Source organism: Microtus ochrogaster, chromosome 8 (assembly GCF_000317375.1).
Source record: "Microtus ochrogaster isolate Prairie Vole_2 chromosome 8, MicOch1.0, whole genome shotgun sequence".
NCBI lineage: Eukaryota > Metazoa > Chordata > Mammalia > Rodentia > Cricetidae > Microtus > Microtus ochrogaster.
The window spans coordinates 734,244-757,125 of record NC_022015.1 but is presented as its reverse complement, the minus strand read 5'-3'; the positions used below and the strand labels follow the sequence as shown (position 1 = coordinate 757,125).

Here is a 22,882-nt window from a genome sequence, read left to right as displayed (position 1 = left end):
AAGGCCTCATGTCTGAGGCTCCCAGAAAAGGGCCTGTTGTTGTGGGTCAGAGGGAGCTTTGGGTTGCAGTTGATACCATAAGGGAAGCTGCTTTAATTTTGAAGGAATTTATTTGCTTTTAAGCTGGGATTGAGCAAAATAAAAGGTATGAGGATATCAAATATTTTTAGCACCTTGTTGATGAATAATATCATGTATGAATTTAAAAAAGCCAAATTTGCACAGGTTTTTACATGATGATCCCACCTTGTGTCTTTATCCCAGCAATACTATGAGGAGGCTGCTTTCTTATTCCCCTTTGAAAGATATGGAAACTGAGACACAGAGGGATTAAGTGACCCACCTAAGAGTTATACAGCTGCCTAAGGGCAATGTTAGAACATAGGCTCCTGACTCAGCCTGTGCTCGGTGACTGGGCCCAATGGCCTCTCTGTACTGAGCGGGAGAAAGAGGACTCCATTTTGGCCTCTCACCTGCTGGATTCTGTCTTTGAAGTAGCCCTGGGCTTTGCTGGGGGAGAGTGCTTAGGATCCAACCCCCCTTGACCCTTGTTGTCTTTGTTAGAAGTGTTTGGGTCTGCAGCCACTCCTCAGCTGTGCTGGTCTGTGGGAGCCAGGGAAGTGGGATGTCCATCTGAAGGTCATAGAGCAAGGAATCTATGGCACCAGGATCTTCTGTGGGCGTTCCATGCCGACTCTATTGCCACTAGGAGGACTTTGACTAGAACAGAGGGCCTGTTGCTGCTAAGTGACCTTACGGTGAAGATGAGATGCAGAAGTTCTAGGCTGAGTTTTCTAGAAGGAGCAGCCCTGCTCTCTCAGTTCTCCCGCCACCTTCCATGCATGCCTGTTGACCAAACTCCCTAACCTCGGTTCAGCTACTCTGAAAAGCCTCATGGTCACCACGCCACAGCACATGCTCCCTACATCCCTGGTGAATCTGAAAGACATTTTTAATGGCTTCTTTTCATACTTGGGAACTGATCTCCTGATGAAGAACACCCATGACCACATCCTTAGAGCACCCTCTAAGACCACAGGCACCACAGAGAACCCAGCTGAATCCCTCATCACCTGCAAGAGAGCTCTCTGCCACACAGGGTGTAGCCCCAGTTCTTCCGAAAGGACTTGGAGGTCCCTGTTCATGGCTTACGGGGAGTCTGGGATGTATTTCCACCAAATGATGCAGAAGCACTAGGCACTTCCTGTGGCGGAGATTCTTAAGGAAGACGCAGATAAACAAAGGATACTCACTGAGGTGGAATGCAGCTGTACCATCGCCAAAGCACTTAACACCTGCACTCTCAATAACCCTTTACCTGCTGCATGGCATTTATATCAGCCTGAGGAGGATATTCCAGCCCAGAGATGAGAGACGACTCACTTAAATTCTTACCCTGAATTATGTGAGAAAGTACATCTTGCCTTCAACGGTCCCTGAATACAGGGTTGCAGGCCAGATCTTGGATACTCAACCTCAGCTATGATCTTACAGCCACATAACATGCCCTGAAAGTAGCCAGAACGTTCTCAGGGTGATGAAGCCTTCTTAGGGCACGTCCTGTATCCCCATCAGCACCCGCGAGACTGTGCGAGGATCTGTGTAGGAGGCAAATCAAATACTCCTCAGTTGCCTCTGAATCTCCCCCCTTTAAAGCTCTCCTTAGTTCTCTCACAATTTCCTTCTCAGACCAAAACTAAGACCCTCGCCCACATCTCCTGGTCCATGAGGAAACGGGCATTTACTCATAGACTGAGGGTTTCCTCCAGAGTCCTGGGTAAATACCTCTGGCTATCTCTCAAGTCTCCAAGGTTTTCTAAGTTTCACTAAACTGCCTTTCACTCCAGACTCACTGGATTCCGCTTATGCCTTCCCTCGTCCTCCCACCTCAGCCTCTAGGATCCTCTTCGCCTCTTTGTTTTTCTCAGATCACTAGGGCATTGGGTGCTTTTCAGTTCTTGTCTCTTTGTCACCTATGATCCTATCTGACTCTTGCCAGTGGGATGTCTATTCATCAGAGTAGCCTTAGTTAATGTAGGAGCCCCTGAGCTGGATGAGCACTCACTGGCAATCAGAGCAACAACACTGCTATGAAAATCAACAGCCATTACGTGCTGGGCAGTGGTGGCGCACGCCTTTAATCCCAGGATTCAGGAGGCAGAGGCAGGCGGATTCCTGAGTGGATGCCAGCCTGGTCTACAGAGTAAGTTCCAGGACAGCCAGGGCTACACAGAGAAACCCTGTCTCAAAAATTCAAAAAACCAAACCAATCTAAATTGCACCAAATCAAAACTCCCCAAAATAAACAAACAAACAAACAAACAAAAAACCCACCATGTGACACCAGTTACTAGACAGGTTAGTTGCTTCCTCTCCTGCCTTGTTCGACTGTTTTGCGAACTTCTGTTAAACAACCTGACTCTTTGAAGCTATTGAAACACTCAGATATTTTGAGCCTTTAATTCATAAGACAGTATACTTCTGTAAGGTAAATTACCTATCCTTACCTTCGTCCTCGGCTAGAGAGCTTTCTGTGACTGTCTAAAAGACACAGCTCCCAAGTCGTTGGTCCCCTTTCCTACTGTCCATCAATTCCCTGCTCTTTGGTGATTTTAGCCACTGTGAACAACCTGAAACCAGAGGAGAGCAGGCATAACTTTGGAGCAACAGAAACAGATGATACAAACCCAGGGCATTATACCATGTATGAGATCATAAGCCCCCACACAGTATATAATTAGCATGCTTGACCAAGCAAGTTTAGAGACACGGTTTTCTTTAGAAGTTACCCATTTTCCCTTCCTCCCTCTTTCCTTCCTTCCTTCCTTCCTTCCTTCCTTCCTTCCTTCCTTTCCTTTCTTTCAATTTTTTTTTTTTTTTCGAGACAGGGTTTCTCTGTGGCTTTGGAGCCTGTCCTGGAACTAGCTTTTGTAGCCCAGGCTGGTCTCTGCCTCCCAAGTGCTGGGATTAAAGGCGTGCGCCACCATCGCCCGGCTTCAATTTTTTTTTTGAGATGGGATTTATCTGTGTAGCCCTGACTGTGCTGGAAATCTCTGTAGACCAGGTTGGCCTTGAACTCAGGACTCAGGGATTCTCTTGCCTCTGCTTCTTGGGTGCTGGAATTAAGGTGTGTGCCACCATGCCCAGCTTAAGAAATTGCTCATTTTCAACATTTAAGCAATAAACAGATTAGAAATAGGAAGTTAGAACTTCTATAAAGGAAGCTCTCAAGAAAGAAGACAGTGACTTCGCCTGGAGAAAGGCCGCCTTGCGGGATTGTTAAGGACAAGTTAAGTCCTTCACTCTTAAGAGCCTCTGAAACAATCCCGGACTCTAGCAATTCCAGCCATTCCTTTACACGTTATTCTCATTTGTTCTGCTAGATGAGACCATGTACTAGTTAAAATTGTAGAAGTCATCCCTTCCAAAAGAATGTTCTTAAACCAATTCACTTTGTTGTTGACTAAAGTATGTTTCAGATATCTGGGAATGAGTTGATGAGGAACACCACGCCATCTTCCCTGCTTTAGCCCCAGAAATGTCACCTTCCTGGAAGAGGCAGACTCATAATAAACCTGGACATGTGCATTATGTGTCTCTTTATTATTTCACAGTTTCTTCCTCGGGCACCATGTTTCTAGCCGATGCCCCAAAATTAAGACCAGCCAGCACTTTTCCCAGGCTAGGCCAGAATCCCTAGTCTTGGGCCTAGAGGGACTTGGGAAGTCTGGGTGATCACTCTGTGTCTCAGTTTACCTTCCTGTTAAAGTGAAAGAACAATGCTTTCTCTGGGCTTTGAGAATACCGTGTGGCAAGCGCTACAACAGGAACTGAACTCCAGAGGAGATGGAAGTGGCTAAGTGGGGATGGACAGGGAGCAGGGTACAGTCAAAACAGAAGACAGGCCAGCAGGGTGGAGGGCAGCATGGTGACTAACAGAAGAGGCAGGAGTTAGGGAGATCTCAGGCAAGTGGCAACTCAAGGGTAAGGACAGTTAGAAAGATGAGCGGCTCCCGTAAGCAGACAGGCAGCAGACAGAAAGGAGAGAGAGCTGAAACGAAACCCAGGTGCTTGCTTAGGTGCACAGCGCCCTGAGTTCTAGCCTTAGTGCCTCTAGAACTGGTGACGTGTACAACACTTGAGAGGTGGGGTAGGAAGATCAGAAGTTCAAGGTCATCCTCAGCCATGTAGCAAGACCCAGTCTCAATAAACAGCTTGAAGTAAGAAGAGAGGCAAAGAGGAAGAAAGGGACAGAGGAGGTGGAGGGGAGGGCAATTAGAGCAAGCCAGGCGACGGTAACTAAGGGAGGGAAGAATAGGTTCTTAGGTTCAGGGTGGTCTCCCCTCATTCTCAAAGCCTGAGTTCTAAAACATTCAGTAAACACTGACTCTTCCTTCCTGAACTAGAAAATAACTTACTTCTGCTTGCAAACTTCAGACTTCACGAAGTCTGAAGGTGTAGGTGTGATAAAGAGGTGATGTCAGTACCCTGTTAACCGTTCAGATAGTAAGTCAGGATTTTGTGAGGCTTTATGGCAGGAAATGCATATTTGCGCTCTCTTGTTTGACCTTTGAACCACACCGGGTGTTGCAGAGGGCAGGTACTCTCTTCTCCCCTGGTAGAAGCTCCATCTTTGAGTGAGATCCTGGCCAGCAGACAATGTAACCTCATTCCCAAGCCCTTCCCCAGCCCTAGCATGCTCGTTAGACGCCCCTCCCTGGCTCTACCTGCTCTCCCTCACTTGTGGCACAGGCAGCAGAGGACTGTGAAAGCCCCTTGGTTCTCCACTCTCTTCCTGCACTAGAAACAAGCACTTTTCAGTTAAATGGTTGGTGGCTTTTCATCCCACAGAGCCAGGAAAGCACCAAAAGTATTGACATGGTGCATATAGGTTTCAGAAATGTCTGCACGTTTGTGAGCCAGCACGTGTGTGTGTGTGCATGCACACTCGCCCATGTTTTAAGAGTTATTTTGTGTGTATACGTGTTTTGCTTGTATGCATGTCTGTGTACCGTGTGCATGCCTGGTGCCCACTGAGGCCCAAAGAGGTCATTGCATCCCTTGGGACTTCAGTTACAGATAGTTGTGAGCTGCCATGTGGGTACTAGAATTCAAACCCAGGTCCCCTGGAAGAGTAGCCAGTCACGTTGTTAGCCACTGAAGCATCTATCCAGCTCTGTCCTTGTGTTTTTATAGGCTATAGGATGGGGGGCGGGGTCAGTGCTAGGTTGCTTTTGATGCTGCTTTTGAGTTCCTTCTCCCATGGATGTTTCCCATGTTTGGGGACTGCTAACAGCACTTTACTCTGCTAGTACTGGTCTCCTGGTGACTGGCTATGGGTGTGGGGAAAAAAGAGACAAGTTACAGGAGCAGTTCACCTGCAGACTTGCTTCAAAATAAGCTGTGGCTCAGTCTGCCTGCTCCCTTCTTCTTCTGTCATTGTATGAACTCATGTGCCACTGCATGAAGTAAGAAGTTGGGAGAAGGGACTTGAAGTCCTCAGATAAAGTATGTTCTTTGAGATTTGGCTTCATGTGGAACTCAACTGATTAGCTGGATGGTCTAAACAGATTCTGGATTAATATCAAGGATCTCACCAAGAGCTTGCTGGAACATAAAAAAAAACCTGAGTTCAATCCTTAACTACTTTATAAAATTGGGCCTAATGGCATATGTCTTTAATCTCAATACTTGAGAGGAGGAGACAGAAGGATCAGAAGTTCAAGGTCACCCTCAGCTACGTGTATATGTAATTCCCAATATCTGTCCTGGGTAGACAAAATGAACATCAGAACTACATTAAATATGCCATATGGGGAAAGGAGGAATAATACAGTTGAAAGGATTCATCTGCTCTATATTATAAAGTCACGCTTTAATCACCAGATATTGTCTGTAGATAAGGAGATGCAGGTTATTAGTGGCCCTGGTAGTGCACAGCCAGGACAACTAAGGGACAGCTCGCCCCTCAGGACCCCATGGCTCCCTCCCAGCAGAGGACAGGCTGCCTGCAGTCTCACTGAGCAACTAAGGGACAGCTCGCCCCTCAGGACCCCATGGCTCCCTCCCAGCAGAGGACAGGCTGCCTGCAGTCTCACTGAGGCTCATGAAAGACCCTAAAGTGATTATTCTGGCAGTAGCAGAAAAAAGGAGAGAGGGCCAAGGCAGAGCCGAGTGGACACACGGGAGGACTCAGCCACACTCAGTCACCAGCCAGAAGGCCACTGATTCTGGCCTTGATTCCTTTTGCTGGGCTCCATGCCTAATTCACTTTGCTGGAAGCATGGTTCATCCTTGCTCTGTAGACTACTTAGAAAGTTAGAAAGTTTTTACTAAAGATTACCAAGCAACACACAAAAAAGCATACTTTTCCACGGAAAGATAAGTAAAAGGTGCTTAAACTGTCTATTTTGAAAACTGAGAAGAAACATAAACCAAGGAAACACAAACTTTAAGAGCTGATAACTAGTAAAGGAACAGGGTGGGGAGAGAAGAGAAAAAAAACTGATAACACCAAAGAAAAGAAAAAGGTGACGGTGACAAGAGACAGAAGGGGACAGAACGGGAGGGAGAGCATCTGCGGGAAGGATGAAGAGGGCCAGACAGAGGGAGGAGCTGATGGAGTCGCTGGAGTCAGGCCCGGGCTGAGTGTGTCTGAAGGGCAGGCTGGACACATCTAGGAGAGCGCCTTCAGCTGGTTTGGGGTAAGACCCTGACAGGGTCCTCAGCAGCAGGATGGCTGTGCAAACTCATCCAGAAAAACACAAAAGAAGAGAAAGAAATGGCACTACTTACATCACCTTATGTGTGCACAGAAAATCCAAAGCGAGTCTACCAAGGAATCTGAGTACAAGGTCAGTCAACACAATAATTGTATTTCTACGTACAATTAAAAAAAGAAATGAGCCTTTTCGTCAAGATGGCACCAAAAGTGAAGAAGGAAGCTCCTGCCCCTCCCAAAGCTGAAACTAAAGCGAAGGCCTTGAAAGCCAAGAATGCAGTGCTGAAAGGTGTCCACAGCCACAAAAAGAAGAAGATCCGCACATCGCCCACCTTTCGGCGTCCCAAGACCCTGCGGCTACGAAGGCAGCCTAAATACCCCCGGAAGAGCGCGCCCAGGAGGAACAAGCTTGACCACTATTCCATCATCAAATTCCCCCTGACCACCGAGTCAGCCATGAAGAAGATAGAAGACAACAACACACTTGTGTTCATTGTGGACGTCAAGGCCAACAAGCACCAGATCAAACAGGCTGTGAAGAAACTCTATGACATTGATGTGGCCAAAGTCAACACCCTCATAAGGCCCGACGGAGAGAAGAAGGCGTATGTTCGGTTGGCTCCTGATTATGATGCTCTGGATGTTGCCAACAAGATTGGAATCATCTAAACTGAGCCTAGCTGGCTAATTCTAAATATACACTTTCACCATAAAAAAAAAGAAATGAAAAGCATTAAAGATCATGCTTTATGGAAACATTAAAAACCTAAAGATGACTTTCTGGGCCTCATTTGTTTTTAACAAAGCCTTCTGCAGCAAAACACTACAGTGGGCAGTCGGGGCTTACAGGGGCTGCAGTAGCAGACCAGATATTCTAAGTGTTGTCAGAGATCGCATCTTTTAACCTTCACTGTAGCCCCTGAATAGCTACTGTGAGGGTTAACTGAGGCGGTGTGTGTAAAGCCCCAGCAAATTGCTTTGCAGGTAATAAATTGTTACTAAACTTCAGCTCTCCAAAGTCAGTCACAATTTCAGGGTGAACTCAGAGTCAGTCGTGAGTGGAACCAAGCTGCCCTTTGTTCAGCATTTGTAGAATCACCAGTCCCACAGTATTGCTTCAGAATTTCAATTAGCTCATTATGTCCTGTGCTCACCCAGACACAGCCTCTGGGCTTAGGAATAAAGTGGGTGAACAAATCAGACCAAAGTCTAGGCTTTGATGGAGCTTAGTTTCGTAGGTCAATAGTGTCTGATCGCTGTACCCTGGATGTGCATGAGGCTGAAAGCACTGGCGTTATGGGAGCATCAAGGGGATGGCATATAGCCTGCACTAGAGGATGAGAGAGCCTTTGTTACACACACGCGCACACACACACAAACACACACAGAAGCATACAGACTCACACACATACAAACACACATGTGCATGCAACACATACACACAAACACGTGCACACATAAACATGCACACACATACATACACACAAACTCACGCAATATACATACACACACAAGCACCCACACGCACACATAGAAGCACACAAACATGCATATACCCTTACGCACACAAACACACATGCACACACACACGACATGCACACACATACACAAGCATACGCACACGGACACACACACACAAGCATACACACACATCCCCTACACACACCCCCGGCAGTGGGAAGCTGAGCTCTGAAGGGCAGGCGGAACAGGGCTGGATAAAGGAGAATGTTGCACAGAGAAGGCGGACTCCCTGGACAGGGTGAGGGCTGCCAGGGGCATCTGACTTGTGAACTGTTAAGGATGGGGCAGGGCTCACGTGGGTCTTGGGAGGCTCTTCGGGATCTTTGCACTCACCTTGAAGGGAGTGAGCGTGCGGCAGGGTTAAGGACAGGGCATGATGTGGTCTGGAATGTGTTTCCAGGTGTCTCTGGAGGAGACTGGGGAGACAGGAGCACAGGTTACACTGTGGCACTGTCTGTAGAGAGGGACATAATGAGTATATCTGAATTACAGGGCCTGGTGTTAGCTTGGGAGCAAGTTGGAGTGCCCCAATGATGCTCCCTCTAGCATCTGACTTACGAAGCAGAGTAACCAGGAATGACATTTACAGGGAAGAAGGCCATCTTTCTTTACTAGGGAATGGCTTTATTATATTAATACCTGAGAATGTACTGAAGTGTTTACTGCCCTTTGGAAATTTGGACACTTTACACGTGGGGGAAAGAGTGACAGATTTGGGACACTGATCTTGAAAGTTTAGAGCTTCATGCTCTAGTGTTTTCCCTTTGATTTTCAAAAATAGCCAAATTGTATATATTTGGTCTTTCCTTTTTCCCCCCCAAGAACAAGGCTTATTAAAGTTCCAAATTCATGAAAACTAGACTTAAAATTGGTCCGCTGCCTTCTCTCCTCCATCACATCTGTTTCTTCGTTCTGGAAAACTACAATCAGTGACCGAAATCACCTATGTCTTCAACTCCTTAAGTTCCTTCTTCTCAGGAGCCCGAGTAGATAGATTTCTGCTTGGAACAGTCTCACCCCATCTGATGACCGCACCTGCTGGGGCCGTGCTAGGATTGCTCTGGAGATCCCTTCCTGTGGTCTGGAGTGACTTTGTCATGTATACCAGGGCTAGAAGAGACTTTCTACTACCTTGATGATATCCATTAGTCAATGTTAGTACAAGCTGCAAGCTTGCCACAGGCTCTGGAATTGAGCTGGGTTCTCCTGGACAGAATGGAGAGCCCCTGGAATCTCGGCATGCTTTCAAGGGAGCAGCTCTGGAGTAGATCACAGTTTGAGGTTTTCATAACTTCTGGCTAGTTTTATATAGGATGGTATCCCATGAGATCTTCTAAAGGGAAGGAAGGGAAGCCACAGACAGTATTAGGCAAGGCTGGAGATGTGAGATTAGAAAGTCCAACTAGTGCTTTGCTTAAGTACAGGACTAGGGGTGGGGTTACCGCCCATGGGGCTTGTGTGGGCCCCTCAGGTCAGGTGGTAGGTTCTTTCCTTTTCTCCTGCATATATATATATATATATATATATATATGTGTGTGTGTGTGTGTGTGTGTGTGTGTGTAACACACACACAGACACGTATACACACAGACACACACACAACACAACACACCATACCTTAGCTTGCACTTCTGTGTCCTAACCTAGTAGCTTCCTTGGTGGTGGGAATTGGGACAGGGCTTCATAAGCTGCCTTAGCTCTCAGTGGCAGCCCCCAAGTACAGGCAAATGGAATCTTAGAGCTCTTGTGGATCGGGTCTCACCTCCCTTCCTACACTCCCAGTTGACAGTCCAACTTTCTCCATGCCCCTTTCTGTAGCACTCCTCCTCGGTGAGCATCATGGGCTTTTCCAACACTTTGGAGATGGAGTTGTCATCTACCAGGCTGGCGAGGACCATAGAGCCACAGATCCATAGGGTGAGCAGCCTGACAGCCGGCCCCACCCACACAATTCCGAACCTGCTGAGTGGCCCACCACAAACCGTGTCCAGTCTGATGAGCGTCTCAAACCACGCCGCGCCGAGCCCAGCCAGTCACCTGCAACCCGTGCCAAACCTTGTGCGAGGCTCATTCCAGTCCTTGCCCAACCTGAGGGGCGATTGTTCTCAGGCCATTACAAGCCTGGCAAGCAACCACTCACAGGCTGGGCCCAGCCTAATGTCCGGACACACCCAGGCTGCACCGAGTCTGGCCACTTGTCCTCTGCAGGGCATGCCTCCGGTTTCTGACACACATCTGGAGACTAGATCAGCTTCCAGTTCTGGCTCTGGCCAAACTGCAGAGAGCCTGGGCCCCAAGGATGGGGCTGAGTCCTTCATGGGGAATGCCCAGTGTAAGGTATGTCTTGAGAAAGTGACATTCAGCTTTTGCTTATGGTGAAGCAAAAGGTTGGCCACTGGCAGCCTCAGCTCAGCAGTTTTGCTGTTGGCTAGAATGTCTGACTTGGTTCTTGTTGACCTTTCACCTTTGACAGGTGGAAAGTGAGGACAGCTCTCGCTTCACAGACTCAGTAGGAAAAGGCCCTGCAGCCTCCAGTCTGGATGTTCCCAAGGATTTGGCTATTCCCTCAGAACTGGAGGAACCAATTAACCTTTCTGTGAAAAAACCTTTCCTGGCACCAGTGACCAACACATCTACTGCTCTTCAACAGTACCAGCGGCCAAAAGGTGAGTCTTGTTTGCTGTCAGCCACAGATGTGAGCAGGTGAGGTGGAGGGAGGCGGGTGGGCTCAGCTTGGGGGATGCTGCTTATGAGGCTGGATTTGCTACTGTCCCTTGGAAGTGATATACACGCTTCTGCTTCCCTGACCATGGGCAGCACTGATCTGTGGGGCCTCCTTCGAATCTTCCCCATAGGACACATCCTGGTGAGTCTGACTTTGTATTGTAGGCACACTTGAAGAAATCACTCCAAAAGAGCTAGCCTTGGTCAAAATTTGTGTGGTATGTCTGATGGATCTAGTTAGGACATCAACTCTGTCCTTTGTGAAATGGCTATCTGCCACTGCCCCAGTAAATGGGACTTGCCAAACTCCTGCACAGAGTAGGGGACAAACACCACAGAGAAATCACTTAGTCCCTTACTGTGTAACAGCACAATTTTCCATGTACTTAGCTGTCATATAGAATTGTGCTGTGCCTCGTAACGAAGGGGATTTGGACCACTGGAGATAGGCTCCCAGTTCCTTCTTAGGGAGTGGGCTTTTTTCCTTCTACCACATAGGTTCTGTGGGTTGAATTCAGGATGTCAGACTTGGCAGCAAGAACCTCTACCCACTGAGCTGTCTTGCCAGTCCACCAATATCCTGTCTTAAGGTGATTTGTTTCAGTGTTGATCAGTGGTTTGTTTTATCCAATAAGGGATGGTCAAGAAGTTAGAGTCAAACACTGACCACCTAGGATTTTTCCATGTGTGGTGTTATTGAGTATTTTGAAACAGATCAGCCTATTCTGTAGGCACTTACTACATACAGGAACAATGATACCACCAAATGGACTGTTTTTCTCATTTTTTTCTTTATACTGACAGACCAACTGAAAAAGTTATTGGTCCCTATTATATAAGTAAATTACCTTCTATCTTATGCAATTAAATCAAAATTTTAGGTCCAGATTTCCCAAGGAAAGTGTGTAGTCCAGTGCTAATAAGTGGGAGTTCCTGTCTGTGCCTCATCCCTCTCCCTGCCATCTGTGCTGTGCAAGAGGCTCTGGCCCCAGGGGTGGTTGCAGAAAATGCCAGGAGGTGGCACAAGTGTGTTGGAAACTGGTTATTTCTGAGCTCTGAGAAGATGGCTCAGTGCCTCACCCACCTCGTAACTCTCGGCAGGCTGTGCTAATCTTTGCCAAAAAGATGGCGGCTTTCAGCGTCTCTCTGGAAGGAGACCTGTAGTAGATTGTCACCACCATGAGTGAGCACACTTGGTGACAACTGTGAGGCAGATGTACGACCAAAAGTCCAAATAACAGAAATAAGCAGAAGGTCTAAGTTGGCATAAATGTATGTCACAGCTATTTATCTTTTGTCTTTTGTCTTAGAATATGAGAATTTTGAACAAGGAGCCCTAGAGCCGGATACAAAAGAGAATCCAAGCATCAGGTAATGACTCTGGGCCAACCTTCTTACCCTCGACTTCCTGGCCTGAGAGGCTGGCACAGGAAGTAATCCTGTAGAAGAACTAGAAGCAGAAATTTGTCTATACTTGCCGTTAGCGCCTGCTGAGCCTCAAGTGGGATCCAAGTGGTTGGGAGCCTAGGATAGTTAAGGGAGTGTTCCAGGCACCGTTAGACATGCATTCTGTGTGTGACAGTCCTTGCTCTTCAGGGAGCCCTCCTTAGACTACCGATGGTGCCAAGGGTCTTTGCAGTGTTTGACAGGGTTGAATGGGTTGATCTTGGCAAGAGCAAAAATGTGGACCTATAAAGGGTTAACTGGGGAGGCTGTTTATTTGTGGGATCATGAAGGAGCCTAACTTAGAGAGCCTAACTGATGTGACCCAGGGTGTGTCTCTTACCACAGAGCCATCAGTAGTGAGCCCAAGATCCCTTATGTGCGACTGGAGCGGCTCAAGATCTGTGCGGCCTCATCAGGAGAGATGCCTGTGTTTAAGCTCAAGCCGCAGAACAGGCAGGACGGGAGCTTCCTGCTGGTGATTGAGTGTGGCGCTGAGTCCTCCAGCATGTCCATTAAGGTACCACTTGGCTCTGCTTGGTCCAGGCTACGAGTATCTTGTTTTTCTTTGCTGCTGCTGGAATATTCTTATTGCTTCTCTGCCTTTTGGCTAAGACCAAGTGTAGAATATCCATGAGGGCCTTTTGTGAACCTCAGTGGGACGTAGCTTGTCGTCTGCTGCATGGGATCTGGGGGATATGGCAGGGTGGTTGAGCTGGGACTTGGCTTGTGGTCCTGGAGTGAGAGGTCCTCCCAGTGAGTGCTCAGTCTCTGCCGTTCTCCCCCACCCACCCCATCCCTGCCGAGCATTTGTCAGTACTGTGCTCCCACCGCTCAGACTCCCTTCTTCCCCAAGGTCAGCCAGAACAGCCTGCCTGATGCCACCCAAGGCCCAGGGCTGGGGGGAAGAAAGGTCACTGTCACATCTCTGGCTGGGCAGCGGCCACTGGAGGTGGACAGTGCATCTTCTGAAGAACAGAGACTCGTTCCCCGAACTCTTGGATCCAAGAAGTGCACCCCAGCCCCCATCGAGAATGAGGACTTCTGTGCTGTGTGCCTCAATGGCGGGGAGCTGCTGTGCTGTGACCGCTGCCCCAAAGTATATCACCTTTCCTGCCATGTGCCAGCCTTGCTTAGCTTCCCGGGGTGAGTCGTGATCCTGGCCAGGCCACAGCTCCCCCTTTTCTATGCCTGTCTTGGGCAGAGTTTCAGGGGAGGCTGCTGGGTTCTAATACAACCTCATCTACTGTGCAGGGGAGAGTGGGTGTGCACCCTGTGCCGCAGCCTGGTGCAGCCCGAGATGGAGTACGATTGTGAGAACGCCCGCTACAGTCAGCCTGGAGTGCGGCCACCTCCCGGCCTGAGCGTGCATGACCAGAAGGTAGGGAAGGGTTCTGGGAAGAGTTTCCTGTGTGAGACAGACCCTTGCGTCTACAGAGGCTGAGGTTTTTCCAGGAGGGGGATGACAAGCCTTTTTTGGGGGTGGCCTTTGTTAGTCAGCTGTGACATTGTAACAAAATACCTGAGAAAAATCCACCAGACAGTTACCAGGGTGACCATCTTTAGTTCTCACTGAGGAGGGCAGATCAGTGTGCCCTTTGCCATTTGTGCCTTCTGCAGAAGTGTGAGAAGCTGGTCCTGTCTCTGTGCTGCAACAGCCTCAGCCTGCCCTTCCACGAACCAGTCAGCCCTCTGGTAAGGAGGCCCCATGCTTCTGCCTGCTGCGCTCCTTTCTGACCGGGGGTCACGGCCACTCCTGCTTCCTGCTCTCCCTCGCACCTGCTAACATCAGACTTGAGCAAGCCTCTTCCTCCATCCTTACTTTAATACCTCCTCCTCCTCCTCCTCCTCCTCCTCCTCCCCCTCCCCATCTCTCCCTCCCCAAGGCCAGGCATTATTACCAGATTATCAAGAGGCCCATGGACCTATCGATTATCCGGAGGAGGCTGCAAAAGAAGGACCCAGCTCACTATACCACTCCAGAGGAAGTAGTATCCGACGTGCGCCTCATGTTCTGGAATTGTGCTAAGTTCAATTATGTATGTCAGTCTTGTTTTCTGTTTCACAGTGACCCTGAGGTGGTCATGGCTGGGGGTGGATGTGGGCAGGGGCATCTGGGAGCAGAGTTCTGGGATTGGCTATGGTTTAAAAGCCCTCTCCCAAATGTGGGCCCTAAGCTTGAACTTGGAAGGATGGGAGGAGGTGGTGATTGGCCAACTGTGGGTATCTACTAAGATTACTTCTACTTTATGAGCTGCCACCAAATGAGTTACCTTGGGCCCCAGGAGAATGTGCCAGCTCCAGGTCTCTCAGGATGAGAGTCTCAGATGGCCAGTCAGGCTTGTGTTCCCTGTGTCCCTTTTGATGGAGGGGCATAGAGGAGATGTCCTGGTAGAAACAGGCTGAACCACTACTGTCTCCCCTCATCAGCCCGACTCGGAGGTTGCGGAGGCTGGTCGCTGTCTGGAAGTATTCTTTGAGGGCTGGCTAAAGGAGATCTACCCAGACAAATGCTTTGCCCAGTCCCAGCAAGAGGACTCAGACTCTGAGGATGTATCTGGCGAGAGTGGCTGTTCCACCCCGCAGGGCTTCCCGTGGCCTCCCTACATGCAGGAAGGCATCCAGCCCAAGAGGCGGCGGCGGCACATGGTAAAGAGCGGCTGCCGGCCAGTGGGCAAGGTGGGTGGGTGGTGGCACTGGCAAGGGGCACCCGAGCAGCCAGCACCGAGTACTAGATGGAGTCAGGCTGATGAAACTTCACTCTCAACCCCTTAGTGTATGAGAAAAGTAGGGTGGCGTGGAGACCACCAGCCCCAGGTATTAGTGAAGCCTGACATTCGCCAGGGGTCCTCTAGCAAGTTCACGGCTCTAGGGTGAAGCTGTCCTGACCCCCCAGCTCAGAACTGTTATACCATGACTACAATGCCCATAGAAAGAGAGCTATCTGATACCAGTGCCTGCCTGGGCCAGAGGGAGGAAAGAAGGGACCCTTTAGACTCCTGGATAGGAAGGAAGCCGCAGGCTGGCTTGCAACAGGCACTTCTAGGACCTTCTGGCTCTTTCGTCTGTGTAGACCTGAAAGATCAGTCTCCCTCCTTCCTTTCCTCCCTTGTGTCCCTCCCCTCATGTTCCCTTCTTCCTTTCCTCTCTCCTTCCTTCAGTCCCTCTTTCCATCTTTCCTTTTTGAAATAGGGTCTTAGTCTGTAGCCAAGACTGGATTGGAACTAACTCTAGAAACCAGGCGGGCCCTAAGCTTGTGACAGTCCCCCTACCTCTTCCTCCCAAGTGCTAGGATTACCTGTGTGTGACACTGCTTGCAGCCATTCTGTTAAACTCCCTGAAATGGGCTGCTGGCCTCCTGTGCCAAGGTCTGCCAGAACCCCCTGGTTATCTGCAACACTTGGTACATGGTACATAGGGCCCTTGGTGAGTTCTGCTGTTGCCTTTCCAGGGTAGAAAACATCGGCTCTGGGGAACCCCAATCCTGACCCTGGTCCCCTTCAGTTTAATAAATCCAAATTTGAGTATTCCAATTTTTCTTTTCTCTCAGGAGAATGAAAAGACAAAGAAAATGCCGTTTCGTCTGGCCAACAGCATCTCGCAGGTGTGAGAGCCGGAAGGAGGCGGGCATGCAGGTGGCCGACGTCCCACCTTCTCGCCCATCCCTCCCCACCCTTCAGCTTTTCCTCTCCAGGGTGTGGCTGTGAGATGAGCCTTGTTGAATGGGTCACGCTCCCTTCACCATTTGCATCTCTAGCATTTATCCGGGAGCCATAGTGTATCCCCCATAAAGAAATTTCAGGAGAACAGGGAAGAGGGAGGCCTTCCTCATTCCATGCCTCTTGCGGCTCAGGAGGACCTGGCCGACTCCGCTTACCTCTCAGCAGCCAGGGTGCGGGAGCACCGCACTGTGTGTGTCTGAACTCCTGGTTTAGAAGCGGGTACACGAAACGAGGCGAGGTTTGGATGTATGGCAGGTGTGTGACCCCTGTCCCAGCACAGCCAAAGACTGTCACTGTTTGCCTTTGTGTCCTGTTGGGACAGAGGCATCTGCCACCGGCAGAACAGTGGAGGCTTCTCGAGGCCTCAATTGGTGCCTATTTGGGTTCTAACGGTTTTCAGGGTATTTGCTTCCCATGCCCCCTTTCCCGAGTAGGAGTTAGGTGGTCACTGTGAAGTGCTATGTGTGGCTGGCACTCTCGCCTGAGTTAGGTGGCTGTGCAGAGACCAGATTTCACTCACACTCAGACGGTGCCAGCTTCAGAGTCTGTCCCTCTGTGTCCTGACTCTGGGCTCGTAGCACCTGAGAAGCTACCTTCTCAGAAGTGGCCACTGTGTATGTCACGGTTCTTCCTCAATCGCCTCTGTCCTACATCTGCATCTTGGGTTTTACCTGGGAGAAGTGAGGTGGCGTCGGCTGCTGGTACAGGTTCCCTAGCCAGAACAGACCACAGCCGGTGTGCTGTGCGGGGCCTCTTCTCCTGCCCAAGTTCTACTTCTCTGCTTTCTCGCACAACCAAAGATCAGAACTGTTTCCTCGCTGCTCACAGCCCAGAAGCAGCCAACACACGGTCACCCTTTCTTGTCGGAGCCTGGAGAAGACCGTGGTGACGGATGGGACTCATTCCTGGGCTAAGGGCAGAGAAGGAGGATATTGAGAGGTGACCCTAGGTAACTCTAGAGTCGCAGTTTTCACAGAATGCAGGAAGGCGTTCTGGAAGCCCTGGGAATAGAGCTGTGTACTGTAGATCCTCTGTAGATGGATCTCCACGGTGTAGGCAGAGTGTCTGAGAAGAATCTACAGGGCCAGGCTTCTGCCTAGACAAGGCCTTGGTTGAGTAAGGACCTGTTGATTATATTGCTGGTGGAGATGGCATCTTAGTAGCCTGGTCCTGAGGCACAGCATGGTTGATTTCAGGGGACTTTTAGGCTGTGACTTTGGTTTTGTGAAAGTTTAAGGAAGTGATTATTCATAAGGCTTTTTTATTTTTATTTTCATTTATTTATTTATTTATTTATTTATTTATTTATTTATTTATTTATTTATTTATTTATTTATTTATTTATTTTTGCTGGGAAGCAAGGTTCTTTTCACCAGAAAGCTTTTCTTCTCTCCCTGTCAGTCAACAAAAGCACTCAGTCCCTCTGCACTTGACTGAGGGAAAGCTTCACTTCGAAGCCCCGCCCACTGCCTTGTCTTTCAGCAGCATGGCAAGCTCTCTTCAGTAAATGGGCTTCCATTCCTGCTGTCTGGCTCCAGGCAGCTGAATCTTCTTCAGTTCGTTTCCAGTCAGGTAACCTTTGAACACAGGCTTTGCTCCTTATGTTCACAAGATCTTTGTTGGGCTCTTCTATTTCTCTTTGGATTTTGCATCTTTTTCTCTGATTGGCCTGGTGAGCTTCCTTCTTTTCATACGTCTCTAATTTCTGCTTTGGGGATCTTTCCTTTTGTGGCCCGTATTCCATACTTCACAGTGTTCGGCCCTGGAAAACCACTGAACACTGTGATAGCCTGAAACCTAATGGCCTTGACTGGATCAGCTGTAGACTGTGCCCGTGACATGGAAATGCGTGGTTCAAAGCCTTGCTTTCCCTCTCCTGGTGCAGCTTGTCGCTTGTGTCCTGTCAGAACAAGGATCAGCTTCTGGGCCCAGAGATCTTGCAAATGTGGTTGGCAGGCCTCTGTTCTCTTTCCACTACAGAGCCCCTCTGTGCTGAGAGGCTCCCTCTGAGCCTGTGAACAGGGCAGACAGGAAAAAGGGATGACTTTTCCTTCAAGGAGGTGAGTCCCTGGCCCACCGTTCCTTCCCTACACTGACTAGCCCATGGAATTTCCCCTGGAACCAAGTTTTTAAAGTTATCTTAAATTTTTTTTTGCATGCAAAAAAAAAAAACAAAAACAAAAAACTCCCCCCAAAAAACCCCACCAAAAAACAAAAAACAAACCCAAACCGGAAGTTTAAGGAAATTAAAACAAAACCAAACTCTTGTTCACTAAGCGAGTTTTGCTCTTTGGCTCGTCAACATTTTCACTGGATCCTGCAGTGACTCATTCCCATGTGGTCCCATGGTCAGATAAGCTCTTTGGTCCTGGGCAAAGTCACACAGTGGAAATGCAGCGAGTTGTGGTTGTTACAGTGCAGTGTGCAGCCCTAGAAGACAAGAGTCTTCTTCCTGGCTGCGCTGAGAGAGCAGTAGTAGGATGACTTCAGTGGACGCACGGGGATTTTAGTGCAAACGTTGCTACAGGAGGGACTTGAAAAACAACCTTTCACAGAGTATGGCAGCTTGATCCTCCTGGATTCAGTAACGGGTACCTGTCTGCTGTTGGGACCTTGCTGAACGGCGGCCACCAGGCCCTCCTTGGACATCGCTTCATGGGTGACATTGTTGGAAATGCAGTGAGCATTGGCTTCTTGTCCCTAGTTTTGCCACAGGTCTTTGTGTGCCTCTTACTATGCCGGCCCCTCTTTGTAGCTGTCTCCGCTCTGTTCCCACTTTTGCCACCCTGGTCACTATTAAACTTCTGAGCTGAGTCTTCGCTTCTGGGCCTCCTCTTCTCCAGCCCCATTCACTGCTGTGCACGGTCCCTTCTCCATGACTGTGTCCCTCTCCCTTCTCCCAGACTTTCCTTCTTCTCCAGGATTTCCTCCTCTTCCAGCGTGAACCCAGGGACCATCACATAGGTTCCTATCAGCATCTTGGACTTTACTAACTCCCCAGCTTCTATGGTCTCCATTTTTCACGTCAGCCTGCTTTCTCTTCCTTTTTGACTTCTCAGCATGGCGGACTCAGAACCACATCCTCAGTATTGATTGGGAACCCTTGAACTTGTATCAGAACTTCTTTCTGATGCACACCCTTCATCTTTGCTGTCAGCCAATGACTGAACTTAGCATCCGCTTCCTTGAAGAGAGCTCCCGAGGCGAGGGCTTCCTGCCTGCCGCTCTTCTTCATGTTGACCAGTGCATGTGTCCTGTCTCACTTCCTTCCTTGTTCTCTGAGCCCCGATATGTCCCCCAAGACTCTGCTCTTTTCCCTCTGGGCTCTGCAGGCTCTCTCCTTTGCTTCCCTCTACACAGCCTACCAAAGTTATTTCAAGATTAAGACAAGAATGTCACATCTGTGTCATAGACCACTTTCCCTAGCCATCATTATTATTTTTAAAATAAACTGTTTGGCTGGACATGGTGACATACATCTTTAATCCCAGCACTTGGGAGGCAGAGACCGGAGGATGTCTGGGAGTTCAGCCTGGTCTACAGAGTGAGTGCCAGGCCAGCCAGAGCTACACAGTGAGACCCTGTCTCAAAACACGAACAACAAAAAGAATATTTTTCTTTGATTCTTCTTCATCTCCGGTCCTCTGTTGATTTTCACAAGAGGCACCAGTGACCACGCAGTTGCCAAATGCAATGAATGCTTTTCATTTCCCAGCTGTCTGGAGCCCTGCACAGCCGCTCCCTTGGCCCACTCTTCCCTTCGCGTGCCATGCCCTTCACCCGGTCTTTCAGGACAGTCCCGGTTGCTGCACCATCTTTATCTCAGCCACAAAGGCTAAGCTTGTTTGGGACCTAGATGGAGGGATGTGCCTGGTTGTCGCCATTTTCTCCTCTCCAGGGTCTGGGTAAGCAAGCAGAATCATAGCTGCCCCCAATTCCTCCTCTCTCGCTTTTAACCCCTTCTTCCTGGGTTTGCTTCTCCTCTGGCGAGCTCAGGAGTGTCAATGTGCATCTGCAGAGTTCTGCATCTGTGAGTCCTCCCCTCCGTTGCTCCCCGGAGAGCATAGAGAGATGGCCCATTTGTTAAGAGCCCCATTCGGTCAGCCTAAGAGACTGCTGGATTTTGCAGCATGCAATCTGCCATCTGGCTCAACTAAATTCCCACACTGATGGACAGCTCACTAGTATGATACTTATCAGTTGGAACCTGCCTCAGTCAGCAGGGAGCCGAGGATCATGGGAAGGCAAGCTTTCAGGCTTGATTCAGGGCTGCAGCCAGGAAGAGTCCTGGCAGGGTGGGGGTGTGTCATGATGACCTTCTGAGGGAGGGGAGACTGGGAACTGCTGTGGTTCCTCTAGCTCAGCTAGACTTCTCCCGAAGGTCTTTCTCATCTGCGTTGATCATCCCCCCCTCCCCCAGCCCCATCTGCTTACTTCAGATGCTACCGGAGCTTCAGATGGTAGCTGCTTGGAGGTACTGTAGAAGGACATCTGACTTGAGAGTCTGAGAACCTCAATTTTGGTATTGTAAATGAGGGGCAGTGTGACCTGGGCATCGCTCAGATTCTGCAGCTCGAAAGTTGACAACTATGGAGCCCAGGCCACGGAGGAGCTCTGGCGCGGGGACCCAGCTAGAGAAGTCCCGACCAACAGGGCGACAACTCTACCTGCCGAACCGCACTGCTTTGAAGGAAGTCTTCACTGGAGGTGCTGCTTCTTGTGCTGTATGCCCACACCTCGGGCTGCACACTTTGCCGGTGTCTGGACATGTTTCTCCTGTGTCTTTCTGAGACATGCTCAGTTGATCCAAAGGGACTAGGGGCAGGCTAGGGGCAGAAGGAAGGAATTTAAGAGGAAGCATAATTGATTTTAAATGGACCCACACATTCAGAATCAAATAAAACATGGCACTTTCCTTTCCCAGCAATTCTGTCCTAGAGTGGTTTTCAGTGGAAATCGTTGAACCTGCTCCATCTCCTTTTGGATCCTGGATTCCAACTTCAGTAAGGGCATGAGCTAAAGAAGGCCTTCTCACTGCATGAGTGCAGCCTCCTCCTCAAAATGCAGGCAGCAGGCCTGACGTAGTTAGGGAAACACATTCATGAGAACCCACTTCTCATTGCCAGGCAAAGACACTTCAGGAAAGTACACCTATAATTCCAGCACAAGAGAAGCTGAGGCAGGAGGATTGCCCTTTTAGGTCGGGTTGGGCTACATAGTGAGACCTTGTCTCAAAACAAACACTAAACCAAACACCTCCTCCAAAACCAAGCAATCCTCCGAGCTGAATAAATATGTAAACAGGAACAAGATGAAGCTTCTTGACACAGTGACGGTCCTCACTGCCTTCTCTGCTCACGCTGCATTAAGTGGCTAGCAGTTTGCTGGGGATAGTTTGTAGTGAATATCAAGATTCCTATTCAGTGGGCTGAACTCTCAACCTTTATGCTAGTTATTTTTTGTCAACTTGACACAAACTAGAGTCACTTGGGAAGAAGAACCTGAATTGCAGAATTTTCTCCATCAGATTGTCCTATGGACATGTCCACAGGACGTTTTCTTGATTAAGGATTGAATTGGGAGGGGCCTAACCTATTGTGGGTAAGTGGTCCTGGGTTCTATGAGAAGGCAAGCTGAGCAAGCAGGTGGAACAAGCCATGATTTCTACCTCTACCTTTAGCTCCTGCCCGCGCTCTGCTCAGTGATGGGCCGTGGGAGGGAAATGTAAGGCACGCGAACCCTTCCCTCCACACACTGGTATCACAGCAACAGAAAGCCAATGGAGGCAGCTCCTTTCCTGCTTTGGTGGATTCCCCACCTAGGAATCATGGGTGGCACAGCCTACTCTTCCCTGCAGAAACTCAGAGGGACTGGAAGGTGTCTCACTGGGCACAGTGCTGGCTGTGCAAGCACAAGGACCCGAGTTCGAATCCCAGAACCCATGGGAACCTGGGCTTGGTGACCTGTTTGTGTTATCTCAGTGCTGAGAGTGGGTGGGGTAGATACAGGAGGATTCCTGGAGTTTACCGGCCAGCCAACCTTCCAGAACTGACCTGTCTGGTCTCCACACACCCACATCCACGTGAACACATATCCAGACTCTCTCTCTCTCTCTCTCTCTCTCTCTCTCTCTCTCTCTCTCTCTCTCTTCTCTCTCAGAGGGGTGGGAAAGAATGAGGACAAAACACCTCAGAATCTTGATTTCCAAACATCTCTTCAATCTGCTGGTCATGATTCAAGGAGTAAATGAGGATCTGGAAACGTGGCTCAGTGGTTCAGGGTTTGTGCCGCTCTTCCACGGGACTGAGTTCCAGTTCCCAGCACCCACCATTCTGCAGCTCGCAACCTCCTGAAACTCCAGCTCCAGGGTGGGGTGTAGCTATGGGAGGTGGGGTTTCCATGGCAGCAGCAGAGGATGAAGCACTGGGTGCTGGTGGCAGTGGTGGTTCCGTCAGCAGACCAGCTCTATGCGTGACTCCAGGAACTGTTCCTGGCCTGGATGGAGTATCGAGATTAACTCTGACCCTCCTGATCGGTGAGCCACCTAAGAAGTCTTTTAGTAAATCCACTTTCTGTTTAATTAGTAACCATTGGCTTCTGTGCCTTGAAACTAATCACCCTGCTGCAGAAGTCCTGAGAGTCTGGTAAGTCATGAACCCCTCCTCTGAGCCCCAGACCTATCCACGCTATGACAACTGGTCATGAACCCCCTCCTCTGAGCCCCAGACCTATCCATGCCATGACAGCTGGT

The 22,882-nt window shown here is 49.3% G+C and overlaps 1 protein-coding gene and 1 pseudogene across 5 annotated transcripts in view; both read left to right on the top strand.

The window, feature by feature from the left end:
• Trim66 (tripartite motif containing 66) overlaps positions 1-18,303 on the top strand; it is a 53,339-nt gene extending 35,036 nt beyond the window's left edge. For all 5 annotated transcript variants that reach the window (XM_005350976.3, XM_026781351.1, XM_026781349.1 and 2 more), the window contains 10 exons: positions 10,061-10,579; positions 10,716-10,908; positions 12,277-12,337; positions 12,758-12,929; positions 13,266-13,555; positions 13,664-13,790; positions 14,030-14,104; positions 14,296-14,448; positions 14,840-15,058; positions 15,960-18,303. In XM_005350976.3, the coding sequence (XP_005351033.3) occupies positions 10,061-10,579; positions 10,716-10,908; positions 12,277-12,337; positions 12,758-12,929; positions 13,266-13,555; positions 13,664-13,790; positions 14,030-14,104; positions 14,296-14,448; positions 14,840-15,058; positions 15,960-16,019 (1,869 nt within the window). In that variant the 3' untranslated portion in view covers positions 16,020-18,303. The remainder of the gene's footprint in view (positions 1-10,060; positions 10,580-10,715; positions 10,909-12,276; positions 12,338-12,757; positions 12,930-13,265; positions 13,556-13,663; positions 13,791-14,029; positions 14,105-14,295; positions 14,449-14,839; positions 15,059-15,959) is intronic.
• On the top strand, positions 6,920-7,392 carry LOC101990413 (annotated as a pseudogene).
• Positions 18,304-22,882: the final 4,579 nt, after the last annotated feature.